General features: G+C 38.5%; 2 protein-coding genes across 2 annotated transcripts; both read right to left on the bottom strand.

Annotated features, from left to right (window-relative positions):
- Positions 1–3,730: 3,730 nt before the first annotated feature.
- LOC116194680 (ethylene-responsive transcription factor ERF038-like) lies at positions 3,731–4,697 on the bottom strand. The gene has a single exon (XM_031523553.1). The coding sequence runs from the start codon at positions 4,629–4,631 to the stop codon at positions 3,903–3,905; it is 729 nt and encodes a 242-aa protein (XP_031379413.1). The 5' UTR covers positions 4,632–4,697; the 3' UTR covers positions 3,731–3,902.
- Positions 4,698–16,126: 11,429 nt separating this feature from the next.
- On the bottom strand, positions 16,127–18,640 carry LOC116192172 (transcription factor KUA1). The gene is made up of 3 exons (XM_031520637.1): positions 18,176–18,640; positions 17,156–17,364; positions 16,127–16,936 (listed from the first exon to the last, which is right to left on the bottom strand). Exons 1-3 carry the CDS (start codon positions 18,459–18,461, stop codon positions 16,400–16,402), a joined length of 1,032 nt encoding a protein of 343 aa, XP_031376497.1. The 5' UTR covers positions 18,462–18,640; the 3' UTR covers positions 16,127–16,399.
- Positions 18,641–19,499: the final 859 nt, after the last annotated feature.

Below are 19,499 nucleotides of genomic sequence, written 5' to 3'. Positions count from 1 at the left end.
GCACGTCACCCCATGATTGGTTACTCATGACTCAGAATCCTCGCATGAGATATAATGATATTAGTAAGATGCCGTAGAAAAGTGTAATCTATATATTAATTCTTCTGCTGAATAAGTGTACACTTTATATTAAGTATTTCCTTTTGTTAATTATTTTGACTGCGCGTGGTGTGGTTGGGCGCTTTTGCCTTGTATTTCGCACAATTTTAATAGATAGATATAACATGAGATGAGATAATATAGAAAAATAAATCGAACATCGAATATATATAATAAAATCTTTAATGGAAAAATATTAACGGATATAGCATGAGAATATGCTAGATCGATAAACAGGAGATTATGAGATATTTTTCAATCCCAACCCCCAATCAAAACCCAATAACTCGATCTCTAAATTCTCTTACTTTAAATCGAAACTCCAAGAGGATAACTCATAGACTTTCTCAAAAAGATCACACCATCACCGTCCCATGATTACAGACTCTCTCTCGTTGGCCCCCAAGGGCCTAGGGTTTCGCTGCACCCAGACACTTTTTACAATTCGTACAAGATCATATATATAAACTTAGAATATATCCTAATATCTCTCGCAAAATATTTTTTAAAATATTTCATTTTATGATATTACAAAAAAATTCCAAAAATATAAAAATATTTTTCCCCATTTTCTTCCTCGCTCTGGTTCTTCGAATTTCCACAATTCGGACTCGATGCAAGAGATTCTTTATCACGCACTGCGTGTCTCCATCAAAACTTGAGTGCAACCTGTCCTCCGACATCATTGGACTGGGCTCCAATCTATCAACATTTGACAATTGTCATCGAACATCTAAATATCAAAAAATTATAGCTAATGATACTTAACGAAGGTCTAATCCGATGCGTGACAACTTCACTTTGTTTTACAAATTACTTGGGTTGTCCTTTTGCTATAGTCCGATAGCAAATCACAAATTATGATTTGGTAGGATATCAGAAAGGCAAATGATATAGTGGTCGGCTTTTCGATCGGATGCCTCTTTCCAACCTCTTCTAAGAATTATATATTTTCCAGCATTCAGATTATTAATAAGGAAGATGATAAGGGTGTCGCAACTATTACGAAGATCGAAGGCTAGTGATCATAAAATACCATTGGGCCTATAAGCGATTGGATTCATCTCCAATTCAGAAGTTTGAGCTGATAGATTGTGGTATCCAATTTCTTATTAACTTGTGGAATTCCTCTTATATTTTCAATGTGAAACTTAAGTCATTTTTAACTTTCAACAATGACTTTCGCCTGTAATACCACCAATGCAATTAGAGTAAATAACACATATTATTATCCGGAACAAAGACAGTGAGAATTGACATTCGTAAGAAGACTAGTTTGTGGGCATGGAATCATTTCGATTTATTTTTAATTGATCAGAAGAATTTCAGCTATCAGAACGAGGAATCTTAACTGATCTCTTTCATTAGAAAAAATTAGTTTAACGTCGGACAAAATGAAGGGGACCAGGGAGCACTGACTTCATGAGATCTTAGATGTTCTAGCTTGGACATAACAAATCATCTTTTTTGAGAGCGAACGGGGGGAATCTACCCAAAATGCTTAATAGAACTGCATCTCATAGGTTAAAGCTCTCGAATTGTCACGTATTTAGTCAGGACACTTGCGGATACGACACGTTGATCTCTTGATAGAATTCACCAGAAAGTGATAGAAATATATTTCCTCATCCTCCTTCGAGAGTTGTCCGTTCATTGTCAAAGATGTGAAAGAAATTGATCAAGAGACCAATAACTCTCCCATCATATGTTGTCCATTTCAATGTAGGGAGACACTGTCCCTTAACCCACAGCAACAATTGAAGAAAGGGGAACCCTTTGCCTGACTTTCTTCAACGGAAAATCATACTAAGGATAAGGCAATTACTTCATTCTAATTAGATTATTACATGCAAGACTTTGGATCCGAAGTTAAATCACTACATCACCTCGATCCCCCTATGGAAAGAAGAAAAAAAAGGAAGCATACACACACACATATAATAATGTGTGTGTGTATATATATATATATATATTTATATTCAACGATACCATTACACCTGTCGTGTTTCGAATGCGTTAGGCGGTCGTATTTGTTGGAAATCTCAAAGCCATGCTGGATATCAAGTTTGAGTTCCTCTTCTTTTCCATCCTTGACTTTTGATATTATACCTTTCTCATACATATGAATACAGACAGATATTTCGTATAGACAAGGTGACCTAATGTACTAAACTTTTTTTTTTAAAAAAATAAAGGCTTTAACAGTACATACAAAAGCTCCACTAAGTTAAGTGGATTAGGTATTAAAAATGTAAGCATAGGGTAGAGGGCACATGTGGAGAAGGGCTTTCAATTTCATTTCCTTCATAATTTGCTTGAGACCTACGTGTTCTCTGCGCCTTGGACCGTAGTAGCATGCTAATAATGTGGGGCAGAAACGATATCTCACACTTGCTATAATGTCAATTCCCACTTTATTATACTAACCATAGTGGGAGGAAAAAAGGAAAATCCAAAAATTGGGTATATAATTAAAATGTTTAGGCAATCACCATGGTTTTTTAAACTTAGGATAAGGTTTGATTGCTGATATGGTTGATTTATCTACTATAAGTATTAAACAATAGAGTTAGTTATATATGCCGACAATATCATATCGTACCCTGTCCACCTATTAGAGGAGTTCAACTAAAATACGAATGCGACCGATGAATGTTCTTTTTGTTAAGAGGCATCCGTAAATCTAATAGGAGAAAAAAGAGAGAGACTGCCAATAAAGGAACGCGAAAAAGTTTTACTGATGGAAATAAATCAATAGAATAAAAAATCTCGTAAGTTCTAGATCGAGTCGAGTGCCGTGGTACTAAAGTCCTGTCTCTATGCTTATGCATGAGTCTTTGGTTGCACCGACCACAACTATATTTTAAGCAGGCTCCTTCGGAGGATATGATGATATATGCAAAATTGGACCAACAGTATGGGCCTAGAAAGACTCCTTCAACAGTCTTTCCCTGTCTGGTCATTCTAACTAATGTAAAAAAAAAAAAAATCAACCAATTTGAGACTCGTTCCCTTAAAATTTTAAGTTCAAGTCTTGGAGTTGAGAAAATTGATAATGAAGAGTTTTATTCTCTTATTGGGTTGACACAATTCAAAATGAAATAGAATAATCATGATTTGTAGACCTTTCAAATATCATAGTGTAGGCTGAAAATATTTAATGTGAAAAGAAAAAAATAAAGGCACTCTTCATTTCGAGGCAAAAAATTTGAGACCCACGTTTTTTAGCACAAAAAGAACTATGGAGTACAGGATTGATCCAAAAGAGTCATTCTATTGAGTCGAGAGGTACGAAAAATTTCACTGATGGGACCGTTATACTGAGCTCCTCAATTTGTCTATACTGATGTGTCTATAGTTGCACCAGAACTTCTATTTTGCGGCCTGCGTCCCATGAAGGGAGGATGCTGCCAAAAAAAAAAAAAAAAGACAGACCAACAGGGGGGCCCTAGAAAGTAGAAACATTACCAAAATTCCTTTTGTTTTTCCTTTGTCGTTGTAATGTAAAACTAGCCAGAAATAGGGCATTCTCGATATATACTGGAAAGATTAAAGAGGCACTTTTTATTATCATTATTTTATTATTTTTTATATCTCTTAGCAAGTTATAGACAGGAATGACCAAAGAACAGGATCAACACTTAGCAGACCAACTTCATTCATTTATGGGAAACTCCAAAATATATATGTACAGAAAAATAAAAATAAAACAAAAAAAAGGAAGAAAAAAGGATGATTTTTTTTTTTTGCCCCTAGGAAATTCCAAGTGAAGTGAATTTCCTAGTGATTGATGATGAGCACTCTCAGTAGCAGTCCCAGTAAAACGGGTCATCTTGCTCCTGATGGAACCCTGCCTCCTCATCATTCTCTACCTGCCACGGCAAAATCGACGGGCCGAACCCGCTAATTCGGTTGCTGATGTCCTGCAAGAGGTCCGGCAGGTCCGTGAAAGGGTCGCCGTAATCTTCCTCTGCAGCTGAATTCTCCGAATTGGACTTCTCGGTGGTGGTTTCCGCTGATTCCGGGTGCGTAACCAGGATTGTCGCCGGAAAGTTTATGGCAGCAGCCAGGGCCGCAGCGGCCTGGATGTCCTTGGGAGTAGGGCCCGCGGGCCGGGGTAGGTTGGGCGCCAGCTCGGGGAAGTTGAGATGGGCCGAGCGGCCCTTGATGGCCAGGGCAGCCACGTCGTGCGCCCGGGCCGCCATCTCGGCGGTCTGGAATGTCCCCAGCCAAATCCTGGACTTCTTCCTTGGCTCGCGGATTTCCGACACCCACTTCCCCCACTGCCTCATTCGGACTCCCCGGTAGGTCGGGTGCTTGCTCCCGTCTTCGCCCCCATTGCAGTTTCTTGCCTTCTTCTTGCTTCTCCTGTCTATGGCACAGAGTTCCTCTGTCTCCTGCGACTTCCCTTTCTGGCTCTCGAACCAATCCTCCGAGGACGAGGAGGCACTCTTTGCCGACCACGAGGACGAAGATGACGAGAAGGTGGGGTGAACTGCTTGGCATTTGTTATGGACTTCTGCTGCTTCCATTGTTAAGGAAGGAAGGAGGGAGGGAGGGAGGGAGGGAGGCAGAGACAGAGGGAGAGTAGCTCAAAGGAAAAAGGAAAGAGGATAGTGAGGTTCTTATACCTATTTTGGCAGGTACTCAAGTCTATGCTAAATAAAGAGAGGAGCAGTGACAATTGCATTAGCAGCGAGTCTCTAGAGTGCTCCACGTGTGCCAACCATTTTTTCTTTTTTCTTTTTTCTTTTTTTTTTCCGATTACAAAGACATAGATCAAACGAGGATAAAATATCCTACAAACGAGAACAGTATTTGAGATCTCTTTTTCTGAGGCAAGCCGTATGTGTCATTGCACTGATCATGCAGGCACGCATACTTTTCTTTTTCTTTTTTTTTCCCTCCACAAGCCAATGAATATCCATTAATGATAAATATGGATACGGGAGAAAATGTCAAAAAGGATACATTATAGATCTCGAAAATATAACACATCCGCCTAGATAACTACAAATGAGGATAAAAAATGATAGAAGCACATCGAATAAAGTATAGATACAATTGCAGAGATCATCCAGTTGTTGTATTTGTTCGATGAACTATACACGTAAAAGCTTTACGCGCACACTTATTCTTGGTAAAAGTCGGCTGTCGGAATGTTCAGTCGAAATAGAAAGAGAATGAAGAAATTTGATCGAAACTCGCAAAGAATTACTTAGAAAATGATGATCTTGAAAGCAACTAATCAATTCAGATCCTGTGGAAGTGTGCTCCCTTCTCTATAGCTGATAAATATGTAATACCTAACATAAATGACTTCTTGTTTTTTTTTTTTTGGAACTAATATAGATGACAAAGAGAAATATTACAATGACTTGTTTGAACTAAAAAAGATCAGAACCCTCAAGTACTATTAAATGACTCGTCGGGTATGGTGGAACGCAAATGGTTTATCAATATGACATAACAACATGTCGACGAAGAATTGATTTTACAATTTTTTGGTGTTTAGGAGGAATATTTGGTGAATGTTGAGGGCATGCTTGTGTCACTGCAAGCCGTTGGATTTAGACATCAATGGGAATTATTATATTAATTATAGGCATGGGGTCCGAGGGAGGCACCAAGACTTGGTTTTTTTTTTTTTGGTCCCAATAATTAAAAAATCCATGCATCTACTTCCATTGAACTGATGATATTGATTATGATGATAATGATCAAGATATTTGATTTATTATGCAAGGGGCTGTTTGGCATTTTCTTTGACAGTTGTCTGCTCCTTGGCCTCCCCTCATTGTCCCAATAAGAGGACTTATATGTCTCCATATATTATACATACATTATATATTAAGGGCATTTTAGAAGTGATACACCAATATCTAGAAGATTGTTGAGTCCCGATCAATCTAGATTTGAGTTAAGATAGTCCTCTAAGGGATAATGCTCTCAAACGGTAAATTTTCTCTATTCACAAGACTTGAATCCAAAGTTTTACTTAAAAGATATTTTACATTTAAGTTAGCTGAGTTTATTTTTTTTCAGTTATTACATACTTTTAAGAATTTGGGGGGCCTGCACAATTTTTTTTTTTTTTAACTTTAAACCAATCAACAAAACAAAGGCTGGCATTATTGGATTTGCGATTGCGAGTCAAGAAACGAACTTCGCATGGTCATATGGCGGGCTCCATGCAGCAGGCAATTGTTTTACTGCCATCTGTTGCCTCCTGACAACGTGTCCTCTCTCTCTCTCTCTCTCTCTCTCTCTCGCTCTAATTATAACGGGGGAGTTCCAATCACGTCCCCGCCGGTGCTGGACCGTCGACCAATATCGCCGTGTAGATAAGCATAACACGAATGCATCAACTGTAATCGGCTTATTTTTACCGTTGACAAGGAATGCAGTCAATTCTACAGTTACCGGCCTTTTTTAAAAAAAAAAAATTCCATCTCGGTCAATATCAATACTGCAGGCATCACCTCTTACACGCGTTATGATTAGTTTTCACTTGGTGTTGGAACCTTTTGGAAGGGTGCAGAAACGATCTTGTTGCCAAGGGATCTGTTTACTAGAATTTGCAAAATATAATATAATACTATTCATTTTTAGTGAGAATATTAGATTTTTTTTATTGTAATGAAGAATCTACTATTTTCAATCAGGTGCAAGTACTATTTGTCCGTTCTCGTTTAGATGTGAAAATTTATCTTCATTGCATAATATAGTATTATGTTTGATTAGGTGTATTTTTCTCGGCGTTCATCCTAATATTCAGAAGACTAATGGGTTCTAATCCAGTGAAGTCGAGTCGACACACTCTCCCAATATGAATTTTCTCCATTCACAATATTCGAATCCGAAATTTTACTTATAGAGAATGAGTGTCGAACTAGTTGAACCAACTCACGTTAGTTTGATTAGTGGCATGTTTGGTTCATGGGAATTGGAGGGAATCGCAATTCCCATTCCGGGCCAGTTCCATTGTTGCGTTTCTCTGTGCAAATGAGGTCGGAATCGAAATTCCCACGGTACTTCAATTCCGCCAAATCGCAGAATTGCAACTCCCCCTCCCCAACTCTCTCAGATGCAAATGAGGCCGGAATCGAAATTCCCACGGCACTTCAATTCCGCGAAATCGCAGAATTGCAACTCCACTCCCCCCCCCCCCCCCCCCCCCCCCCCCAACTCTCTCCACCGTTCTCGGCACGAAGAGGCCAGATCTGGACTCATCATGCCGAAATCTCACCGGCAAAGGTGAGTTTCAACCAGTGGGAGGTCGACCCGAACCCCTAACCTCGCCGAGACACGGTTTGGTGTCAAGCTTTTCGTGCAATTCTCTCTTCTTCTTCCATGGCGTTGTCATCTCCATCGTCGTTGTTGTCGTCCTCTGCCTCCGCCGCCTCTTTCGTAGCTAGATCGAGGGCTCGAACCCTTGGGTTTGGTTCGAGAGGGCGGCGAGGCAAACCCACCCGTGGTGCTCATGGGCCTCGTGGTTCCCGGAGCCATGGACAATCGGCTCTGCAAGTTTGAAGCTATGCATTGTTCTTCTTCACGATGAAGAAGACAACAATGTTACTTTTTTCTTTTTATTTTTATTTTTTTTAATCAATCAGGGGCATTTTTGTCTCTTTAATTTCTTTGCTATTCTATTCCGAACCAATTTGAAAGCACAAACGAACAAGTTTTTTAATTAGAATATCAATTCTTTTCATTTAATAAATTCTCTCCGCTTTTCAATTCTATTTCCTCCGATGCCATTCAGGCGAACCAAACGCCACATAGGTGTTTTGATAATGTTATTTTAAAAAATATATATTTATTTATTTAATTATTTAATGGGCTGAGGCCACATTTATGTCAAATATTCTTCGACATTAATCATACTGGGGACCGTAGAAGGAAAGTGATTTCTGGTATCACTTTCATTTTTTATGGCACGAGGGAAAAGGAAAAACAAAACAAATAATGCATCTCTGTGTGTACGGACGTACAAGCTTTTGTAGGGTTTTGACAAGTGTGTATTTCAAAGTCGAACGCTTCTTCCTTAATCAAGACACCAAGCACGGGCTGTCGAACTATTATCAAATAAAATTCTAACAAGAAGATGTCAACCTGCCCGGACCCGGCACCGCGAAAATCTCATAACATTTCGGCACAAGATCTTGGCTCGATTACTTGACTACGGGCAGTAATACGGCCATTTTTTTGGGTTTCCTGTAATGGTTTCACTATCCAACTCGATCGATCCAAATCATGAAATGTGTTTTTTGTTCTTTTGTTTTAGTATAACTTAATGTTGGGTACGCGGTCTATTCATAATGTTGCTCCAAGTTCAAAAATCAAGTTTTCTTATTTAGGTGCTTCATTAAAAACAAAAAAAAAATAATGAGTGATAGCATATGATATGGAGTCATGTGGATCATAAAAGATGATAAATTTAACCGAAATTTTTTTGGTGTGCCCTATTATTTGAAAGCCGAATAGGTCATGTTTAATCGAGTTCGAGTTGTGTCAGTTTACTTGGATCAACTCACATTGATAATTTTAACCAGCTTTTATACGGTATAAAATGCAGCATGATGATTAATAATAATCATTCCCTATGTGTTATAAGATACACGGTGAAAATAAATTAATAACATCCTAGTTATGTACTAATAAACTTATTTATCCATCCTATCTTTATGTTCTTATTAACAATATGGCAAAGAACTACCGAAGAATTTTCTCTCTCGGATCGTAGCCTTCGCTTGAAAAAGAACAAAAAAAACACACTGGATCCCAGCCTTGCGATCAGGTCTAGGTCTATGCTTCAATGGAATTAATTCCAAACAATGATACCAGTTGCAAATCGTCAAATCAATAAAAAAAAAAGAAAAAAGAGACAGCTACAGTTAAACATTATGGAGCTATTTTTGTACGGTGAGAGGAACTTCTATTTTCTTATCCAATTTGGTGGGAGGGATTTTGCTTTTGTCCCATCGTTTCCAAAATCTGTGGTACGATTTCTGTATGCTGTACCCAGTCCGATCATGCTCCTTGGAAACTTCGTTATCTTACGGGAAGTTGTCTTTTAGTTCATGCCCCGGCCTTTTGAGTTTCATGATCATATCTATCTCTAGATTTGCCATTACCATCTATATATATATATATATATATATATATTATCAATACGGACGGTGCATCACAGGGCAATCTAGGATTGGCAGGTGCAGGAGGATTGATTCGTGGTCCGTCTGGCCAATGGATTTTGGATTTCACTCGAAATGTTGGCTATGCTTCGGCTGTTTTGGCCGAGCGCTGGGTGTATTAACCGGGCTTGAGCACATGTGGAGTTTGGGGTTCAAACAGGTGATTCTCGAAGTTGACTTCGAGATTGTCTGCAAAGCTATTCATGAGAGCTGTTCGAAGTACTCCCATCTTAGCCTCACTTGTGGAGGCCATCAAAGATCTGATTCGACGAGATTGGGTGGTTCGGGTGGTTCATACATAACGTGAAGGAACTCTTGGACATATTGGTTGGCGCGTAATTCTTTACAGATGTAGTTAGGTGCTCATTTCTTTCAGCAGCTGCAGACTGACTTAGAAGTGCTATTATTTAGCGATATCATTGGGGTGTCTATACCCCACCTTTTGTCTTTCTTGATTTTCTTTTTCTTTTGCAATGGGTCTAGTGTCCTGTCGGGGTCGTTTGGTTCAAGTATTGTTAAATTACATGGAATATGAAGATTGAAATGAAAGTTTAACTATGAAATTTTTTTTCTAGGTTAAAAGTTGAAATGTGAGATTATTGTGTTTGGTAAATTATATTGGATTGCGGGGAATGTAGGTGATAATATAATATATGATTTATATTTTTAGAGATTATTGTGAGTCTCATGACCGTAATCTCCATTGTAATCTAACAATTTCACATGTTTTGAATGCAAAATCTTTACCGACAACGGCTGTAAAGTTCTAACTCGAACAAATGATTACAATGGTTAACTCTTACAACCTCTACAAATAAATGTTGTAAAATCCTTGTAAGATTCGAACCTTACATAGAAACAGACGTCTTCCCACCAAAAAAAAAAAACTTTCATTGCTTTTGATAATGAATTTAAGTTTGATTTAAATTGATTTAGTTTGATTTGAGGAGATGAAGACAAAAGTATATGGAAAAAGCATGTGAGAGAATTTGAAGAAGAAAATAAAAAAAATAATGATTATATTATTGAATTGAGGAAAAATTATCTAAATTGAGGAAAAAAATATTAAATAGTTGAAAGAATTCAGTATTAAAAAATTAATTGTAATAATATGTAAGAATAAATATGAGGGAGAATATGAAGAAAAAATTTAAAAAATAATGATTGTATTGTTGAATTGAGAAAAAAATAAAATAAACTTAAATTAAGTTAAATTTGATTTCATTACTAAACACACAAAGTGTCTTTTGAAAAAAAAAAGTTTAGTACAACTATAATGGTGCTTACTCTGGATCCAATATTTAGAGGATTTCAAGTCAATCTTATCGGTGGAATTTCTCGCCATTCCTTATCTTTCTTTATAACTCAAAAAAAAAAAGTATTGAGAAAAGGTAATATTATAAAAAGTCACGCCACCAATATACAGATATGACACCGGAGATTATTTGATAAAGATTACATAAAGAAAGGAAAATTGACGGAGTAAACTTTTTACCGGTCGACTGGCTCATCGTAGAAAGATCTCATGATTGGTATACACATTGTAAACTATAAAGGGGCCATTGGGTTCTCTTCTTATATATGAATATGACCAAACGACTATGGACTGAAAAGGAATATGTGGCATTAGGAGGAAGCAGCCCTACAATTGGTCTTATTCAAACCATCCCCTGCTTTTGCATTGTTTAAAGTGAAGTACATTCAATTGCTTGGAGGAATTTTGGAATCAATGCTTATTATATCAACCACCCACTGATTTGTCCACTTTGATTTGTTTGTTCCGTGTATATATACATAAATTATATTCGCATGTGATATATGCCTTAATTGTTTTCCAATGCAAATTCTGGTATCCATATAATATGCTTTTATTATACCTTAACTAACCCACTCGTGGATTTCTCTTTTGTAATTAACAATTAGCATGCATGGCGAAGGAACATTGCCGTCCCCATTCACTGGTCATGTTCTTCTCTGCAGCACCAATATGGCAATATAGATTTTCTAATGACAGGGTTATAAAGAGGGGCCATGTTCCATGTTGTCATGCGCATGCATTTTCCATACTAGATGACAGTAAAAGTCGATTAAGTTTGCCTAAATTTCTATTCGGATTCTAAAAGAGTCAGTTTGATTTAATCAATCCTAAAATATTAGTATGTTATATATTTTCAATTCAAATCACGACTGAGATTAAACCTGATGGCGACGTGGACACAATATTCATCCCTAATTTTCTATAACAAAAAATTAGAGAAAGAAAGATGTGGTCATAAAAAATTTGAATCAGCCAATTTTTTATAAGAAAAAATTAGAAAAAATGATTGGGTTACTTTACTAATTTATCCTAAGAAAATATGAAATGGTCAAAATCCCGCCACTTTTGTACTACTGCTTCCGCCAAACCTCTACCGTCACCGTCATCGTCGTTAGCCTGCCGGATATTCACTACCTTTTTTTTTTATTAGAAAAGAGATCTATGAACCTAGTACAATTAGGGATGGGCAAATTGGTAGTTTCTTGCGACAGGTTCCTTCTGGATAAGCTCTTCTTCAATGGAAAAATCGCCCCGTTGTTGCAGTGGCGCATAATGACGCTCTTCTCCTCCTTATATATATCTCCTTGCTCGGCCGTACTCAGCCTTAGCTCCACCAAGTCTCTACTGCCCCGAGCTTTTGCTTCATCACAATTTATTGGCAGTTGTATTAGATTAATGTCCCATATCATACATGAAATTACAAGCATTAGACATATCATTAGAGATTTAAGCCCAAAAAAAAGGGAAATAATTACAAGTATGTGCTTATCAATTTGCCTTCCGGGTAATTTTTTTCACAAATAGTGGAAAAATAGAAACATGCATCTTATGGAAATTAACCACAAAAAAATTATTATTTGACGGGTCAGCAAGTTTTATAGGTCAGACCATCATTAAACACTTTAATCATCATTATCTCGACGTCCATAAACTCAACTTTTCATGAAAAACAAATGACGATATCCTAAAAATTGATTAAAATAACATAGTGCAATTTAATTTTGCCCATTTAGTCTCATTTCTTTTTAACACCGAATCGAAAGCTAATCATGCCTTTCTTTTATAGGTAAGCTCTCTTTTTTTTTCTTTTTTTCTTTTTTTAATTTATGGTTCAGTGAGAGTGTAAAGTTAAAAAGGGTTATCACGTGGACCCTCGACTCATTGAGATTAGTACTATAATCCAACATTTTACACATAATACATGTCTGCCATAAACTTCATCTTTCACACAAATCTTGTCTAAATCGAAAAAACAAAAGCACTGAAATCATTACAATTGACACTCGTGTGGCAGTAACTTAATTGTCTCAATTATTAATCCTTCAAATATATATTTATATAATTAAAATATAAAAACAAAGAATTTGGAGTTGGCACGTGAACCACATTTTCTTTTTCCCAATTTTAATTCCATCTATATATATTTGATAGTTAAAAATATTATATATATATATATATATATGATCTATATATATATGTATATGTATGATCATGACAATTATGCGCTGTTTTTAATTTTTACGACGATAATGGCATCTTTTTCTCTTTTTCATATTGGTTCTTTTGGCCAAGATTTTTTATCCTTTCTTTTAGTCAGAGATTGTCATGATCTATTATATAGTGCTAATTCAACGTACTTAACGTGATGTAGGTGTGAATCCTAAAGTGATTAAGGCCGCAGCATGTTGAGTAATAAATCATAAAATATATAATAATGTCTTATGTAATTTCTCGAGCAGTTGACAATGTCTTCAGGGACGGATCGAGGAGGACAGGAGAATACAACTCCTAAAATTTCAATATTCTAAGAAATTTACATATTTCAATTTAGTTTTTAGCTAAATTACTTATATCCACCCCTAAATCGGAAAAGTTGCCTTTCTATCCACCTCTCCGAGGACTCCCTCGAGCCCAAATCCTAGGTTCGTCCTTGCTGGTCATTGAAAATATTACAATAATTGCATCAGAATTTGAATTCAAGTCTCTGCACTCGCACATTTGTCTCTCTTAATCGATTCTACATTTAGCTTTTTTTTCCAGATATATGTGCATATATTATGATTAACACATCGGCGGAGTTGGCTATGCGCCCCGGCTTTTCCTCCTTTTATATGATGATGACATAGTTCTTATTGAAATCTTATAGCAAAAGAAATGAGGGACTAATCTTTGTGCCAATTTGAGATAATTGAATACGATCCGCTTGAGTTTGGATGCTCAAACTATAAAACTCAGCTCGAGTTGGATCAGGCACGGATTGAGCTCGACCTGCAGCATTACTGAAAAAGCTCAAGCTCAGCTGAGTTCGAGTGGATAATTCGGACTCGAGTTCGATGTCCAGGTCGAAAGCTTGAGCTTGGAATTGACAAAGATGGTACATCTGCGGGATCAAGCAATTGGAGGATTGGAAGAAAGCACATTTGCCCTTAAATTTGCGTGGATGCCGTTCATATAAGATCCGAGGATGGATATAGCCTATCCTTTCATAAGGCACAAGATTTCGTGATGGACAAGGAACTAACTTTTAGTACAATAATTGGCATCCGCTCAGTCCTCCCTGTAATAGAGTCACAGATGGTATTTGATTACATCAGGAATTCCTCTGCAAGCTAAAGTGAGTACTTCAGTAAGGATACTTCCTGGAAATGGAGGCAAAGGAGAAACAGAGAGCTGATTAATACTCAAAAAGACTACTGACCATGTTCAGCCTGATTCTGATGAGTATTGAATTTTCAATGGGCTTTTACGGATCTAGATTCGGATCCACTTAAAAGCTCAAGCTATTAAGTAGTGATACCTAATTCTTATATAAATCATGGTTATTCCTTTATTTTTTCATGTGGAGTTAATTAACATCCTCAAACCCATAGTTATTCATTTATTTTTTTTCATGTGGGATTAATTAACATCATTAACACCCACCATCACGTGTAATGTGTGGTCTATTTCTGCCTATATGTTGTCGCATGCCCTCAAACACCCGCCATCAACAACTGACCTCGAATCGGACTCATCTTCCTTGTCGGGTGAGGGGAACTAACACGAACACTCTTTTTTGGCTGCTTGGCTTGGTGTGGTATTGGTGCGCATGCGCGTGTGGGCGCGCATACGCATAATATGGGTTTTGATACCATATTAAATTTTCACCGGGCTTATCCGTTTTTGAAATTTGTCATGGTATTAGAGCGGGACGATGGAACCTAATGATGATGAGACGACGAAGACGACAACAACAGACCTTTGAAGGCAAAAAGGTTCAAGTCAATATTTTCCGGCCTCCGAAACCCAGATGCTCGAGCCATTTTATTCGACCTCTGAAGCCAAGGAGCTCAAGTTGATTTCTCGATGATTGTTAGGCAAAGAATCCAAGTCAATCCATACTTGTTATCTGCCATGCCGAGTAGCCCATGTCGTCATCAAACTTGTCTCTACATGCAAGACGAACATTTCGTTGCGCTACATGCTCATCTTGAAGGGAGTGTTAGAGATATTATTAGGTTATTTAGAAAATAAAATATTTTCAGAATAAGATCGTATTGATCAATTAGATAGTTAATATTCTTAGGATTTTCTAGATCTGATTTTGATATTATTCAGTATCTTTGATATTTATTTCTAGATTCACTGTAACCTATAAATAGGCGTATTCTCTATTATATTTGTTGAGTCGTTCCACTCGACCAATATATTTTATTTTGACTTTATGGCCACCACAAATCCTTTTGATCTCTACTCTCTACTCTCAATAATATCAAATTCGTCAGTAAGCAAGATTCGATAAGTCGGGTTGAGGACAAGAAAGGCCACTATACCGTATTATCCAGGGCATGGAATTCTATCAGAACTAAGGGCTCCATGTTGGGCTGGTTTAAGCTTTACTTTGTTCAGACTCGTAATTTTGAAGCATTGATTTGTTACCTGGCTTGCTATTCAAGACAAGCTGCTACTTTCTTTAGAATGGCCAGCTAGGGGATACACGTTGACACTGCGTCTGTTCTACTCAAACCGGAAGCTAAGGAAAGCAAGAATCGCATTTTTCGGTGCAAATTTTGCTATAAAAGTTTGGGAGTCTATATTGCAGTCGAATGGAGTGGAAATAGCTGCAGGAGAGTTGGGTAAGGAAGTCTGCCATGGGCAGTGCAGCTGAAAGACAAAGCTGTGCAGAGGGACTGTGATCTGCAAGCATGCTTGGCATGCCCGACATTTAATTCGTGCAGAAGGCAAGGAATCACTAACTACTCTCAGAGGTGGTTCCTTCATTATAGCACAAAATAGCTTGTACCAAGTATGGTGTCAAGTATTTGTATAGGTCCATCCAAGTCTGGCCTGTGACTGTTTCACGTGATTTGAGTCCATCACAGGTAAGAAGCCGAACTTTGTCCATGCTAATCGCATAGGCCCAGGAACCGGGTAAGACTACCCAAATGACGTGGTTACAGTGACGCAAATTAGCTGATTATACCAAATCCGTCATCCAATGAAGTATTGCTCCAAGTCCAGGACAACCTTCATGTCTCTGGAGTCAAAACTGACATCCTTGCCAGTCGAATCTTCTGGAGACATATTGCAAGATACAGAAGTGACACTTCCGGGGAATGAGATGAATAGAAGTATATGGAACAATGTAGCAAATACTGTACTTGGTACACGGATTACGTATGTGAAGGCGAAGACAAGGGTCATCTAGACAGTAACTTGTTGAGTTCATATCACTGTATATCAACTGGGGACATCCCCAGACCCCTGCAAAATATAGCTATGGCAAAACATAAGTAACAGAAGCAGTGGGGAAGGATAATCATAAAACCAAGAATCATGAATTTCCCAGCACAAGAAATAGACAATAATGAAGATTCAAATAAATTTCCTGACAAAGCGGCCACCTTCTACAAATCTAAGGAGCAGTTTTCTGAGTTGATCGCTACTTATAAAGAAACCAAAGTTATTAAGGTGAAAAGAGGCCCACAAAGAAAAGGACGCCAACTAAAACCCAACCGATAACTGCACATTATTTAGTCATTCGTTCTATTGACACTAAGTCGGGACAGAACCACCCCTCCCCCCGCCTTCAAACTGCCTGAACAGGGCTGCTGCCACTTGTCGAGCCGCCCGAGGTCGTATTGGCATGGAAAGCTGACTGCCTGGTGGACCCCTCGAGCAGCTTCAGCGAGAGGGATGACTGACCACTGTTTCCGATTGACTCCCCTAGACTAAGCTTCGACATGCCGATCAGCTCATCCACATTGATTGGGCTCTTGGAGTGGACTGCAGTCGGCTTGACTACCTCATGGGCCTCCTCAGTTTTGACAGGCTCCCCGCTGTATCCCGGCCACAAAGGCAAAGAGAATGGGAAGAATGGGGAGAAGTAGGCAGCAGGAGGGTAAATGACAGGGTAACTGGGCTGTGAGATTTCAGGCTTTGGAACTGGAGCAGCAGTGTCTCCTCCCTCATTCGAGTTTGTGGACTCCATGGACTCGCATTCTTCTTCCAGTGGAGGAGGAGGAGGGAGAGGTGGTGGACCAGGCAACTGGTCGTTGCTTTCGGCTTCAGGCTTTGAGTGGTCTATCGGAAAGAAATCTTGTGATTCCATTGGCACATCACCGCCCTGAAATTTGATCAAAGAGTCAACGTAAGACGAGTATGTTATCTCCTTTGCCCTGAAATCCTGTAAGCTTTGTTTACATGGGCATATTGTCGTGAATGTGCAGATGCATGTAAAATGGAAGTCTTCAAAACATATAAAGTATTTTATGCTGCAATGACAATAATTGCAAATTTCAACCGCATCACATGTTTTTTATGCTGACATGAAAATTTTACTTACTTCATCTGCTACGATATCAAACAGACTCGAACGGCGTTTCCTCCTTGAGACACAAGATTGCCTGATAAAATATTTCTGGGCATGGCTTGCTACTTGGGTAGGGGTCCTCGATATAACATAATTCCGGGAAATCCCCCGCCAATCACCTTTCCCGAGCTTCTGCAAGCCCAGTAGAAACATCCTGTGCTCCTCTTCAGTCCAAGGAACACCTGCATAATGATTGCACATCAAAATACAGACTTCATGAGCTCTACTTTTCTCTGTTCACTCATAGCTGCTCTGAATATTGATTGCTCTGAGCCGACAAAGATAAACAAGAATCTGGGGAGCAACATTGTCTTACTCATTTCTATTCAAGCAAGTTGATTCAAAAATCGGTGGTAATGCACTAATCTATGGACAGATGCTCCCTTCTTATGGCAAAATCATTCCATTATCATGCATTCTGAGATATCCATTTTCATGCCTTCCATGTCTTCCATTGCCATGCATTTTGTGTCATTCAACTCATATTCTTCCATCTTATGTAACAGTATATATCAAAAGATGATCAGGTTCCTCCATATTACAATTTCTAAGCTTTACTCAGATACCATTTTTAGCCTTTGTCTTATCAGCTAAGATGATTCTCCACTACCTCTGCAAAACACTCAATTGAACTCAAATCACTCAATGAAATGCATCATGGATTCATCCCATAAATCATATAGCATACAGGTAGAGCAACTATGTATAAACCATGTACAAGCACAGCCAATGAAGTGCAGCACCCACAAGCAACTGTCGAGACCGAGAATGATCTGAAAACCGAGAACATTGATTTTCCCAAAATGCTGAGCAGTAGTTCTGTCCTATCAAATCCAACTTAGGTGAGGCATTAAAGAAAAGAAGCCCCTTTTCCTTATAAGAAATCTCGAATCCTCAACAAATAACCAATCAATCATAATCAAGACTTCTCCCTTTGGCGACGATCGAGTAAACGAAGCAAAATCAAGCCAAACTAAATCCAAATTCCCGAACCTTTCTTCCTCTCGCGGCAGCTAGACGATGAAGTACCGGGGACGAAGTCCTCCGAGGCGTAGCCATCGGCAGCGGCGCCGTGATCCGGCGTGGTCTCCCCAGGGGAGGCCGGGTTGTTGGGGTGGGCACCGGAGCCAGACCCAGAGTAGTGATTGAGGTTGCCCATACTGGCGCTCTTCCGGATCAACCCATCAGTCAGCCGGACACCGAACAGCTTCACCCCGCGGTTCGGGCAGGTCCGGGAGTTGTGCCCGTTGTGGCTGCAATGGGAGCACCGCCGCGTCATGGCAGCGATCGATCGGAACGGCCCAGTCGCTTCCTACACGCTTGGAGATCAATTGGGATCCTGTGATCCGACAGACATGATCCGAGGTGGTCGCAGGGGTTTAGGGTTCCGCCTTTCCGTCCTCTGTCCGCTTTATGTCTTGTCTTGAGCTCCTTCCTCCTTACAGAGATAACAATATCCATGTAAGATTTTTGGCTGTGGATAAATAGGAAGGCGGAGGAGAGGTGATCCTGTGCTTCGCGGGTGGAAAGTGTCGTGATGGGTTTCGGTTCCTCGTGGACCGTTGATCCTGTCGAATTGGCGTTCCTTGTCGTGCCCGCAGATTTTTCGGTTGACTTCCTTCGTCTTTGGGGTTGTCTCATTCTCATATCATCAAATTCCCCAATTAAATTTCACACCTTGCATAAAATGCATGCCATATCTTGCCCTATTGTAAAAAATAATTCCAAAAAATTCTCCTGATTTAACTTCGTTTTTTTGCGAAAGGTTTTCTTTCAAAAGATATCGCCATTACATTTAAAAAAAAGAAGAAGAAGAAGAAGAGTAAATTAACAATTTATACTTCAAGAGAATGATAATACATCAACTATGACTTCAAAAATTTTTTTACATCAATATCTTGATCTATTAAATATCATGTTGCACATTTCGTCTGTTTATCATTAAAAATTTGACGGAATAATCTGACGGAATGAGCAATATGATATACATTTAATAGGTCGAGTTCAAAATTTATGTAAAAAAAAGTAAGAAATAATGTCACATTATATATTTCCGTCCATCATTAGACGGCACGTAAACGAAATGGGTCATCTGATATACACTTAATCTATTAAGGTCCAATTTCATATAAAAAAATTTTGGAAGTCTGATTTGATATAACATCAATTTCTTAATGAGCAAATTGTTAGTTTACTCGAAAAAAAATCGCCATTACTATCTTCCTATCGTATAACACTGTATCAGTTTCCATCTTGATTAATCAAGACTCAAAATTTTTAAATATTAGGGTGCACATCAAAAGCTTAATATGATTCG

Source organism: Punica granatum, chromosome 1 (assembly GCF_007655135.1).
Source record: "Punica granatum isolate Tunisia-2019 chromosome 1, ASM765513v2, whole genome shotgun sequence".
Lineage (NCBI taxonomy): Eukaryota > Viridiplantae > Streptophyta > Magnoliopsida > Myrtales > Lythraceae > Punica > Punica granatum.
The sequence above is the reverse complement of the archived record's forward strand: the minus strand, read 5'-3'. Positions and strand labels throughout refer to the sequence as shown.

Excerpts from the sequence above, each read along its gene's own strand:
- LOC116194680 (XM_031523553.1), bottom strand. The coding sequence starts at position 4,631 with ATGGAAGCAGCAGAAGTCCATAACAAATGCCAAGCAGTTCACCCCACC.
- LOC116192172 (XM_031520637.1), bottom strand. The coding sequence starts at position 18,461 with ATGACGCGGCGGTGCTCCCATTGCAGCCACAACGGGCACAACTCCCGG. Across the intron at positions 17,365-18,175 it reads CTGCCGCGAGAGGAAGAAAG|GTGTTCCTTGGACTGAAGAG; the intron begins GTTCGGGAATTT and ends ATCATTATGCAG. Across the intron at positions 16,937-17,155 it reads TTGATATCGTAGCAGATGAA|GGCGGTGATGTGCCAATGGA; the intron begins GTAAGTAAAATT and ends ATCAAATTTCAG.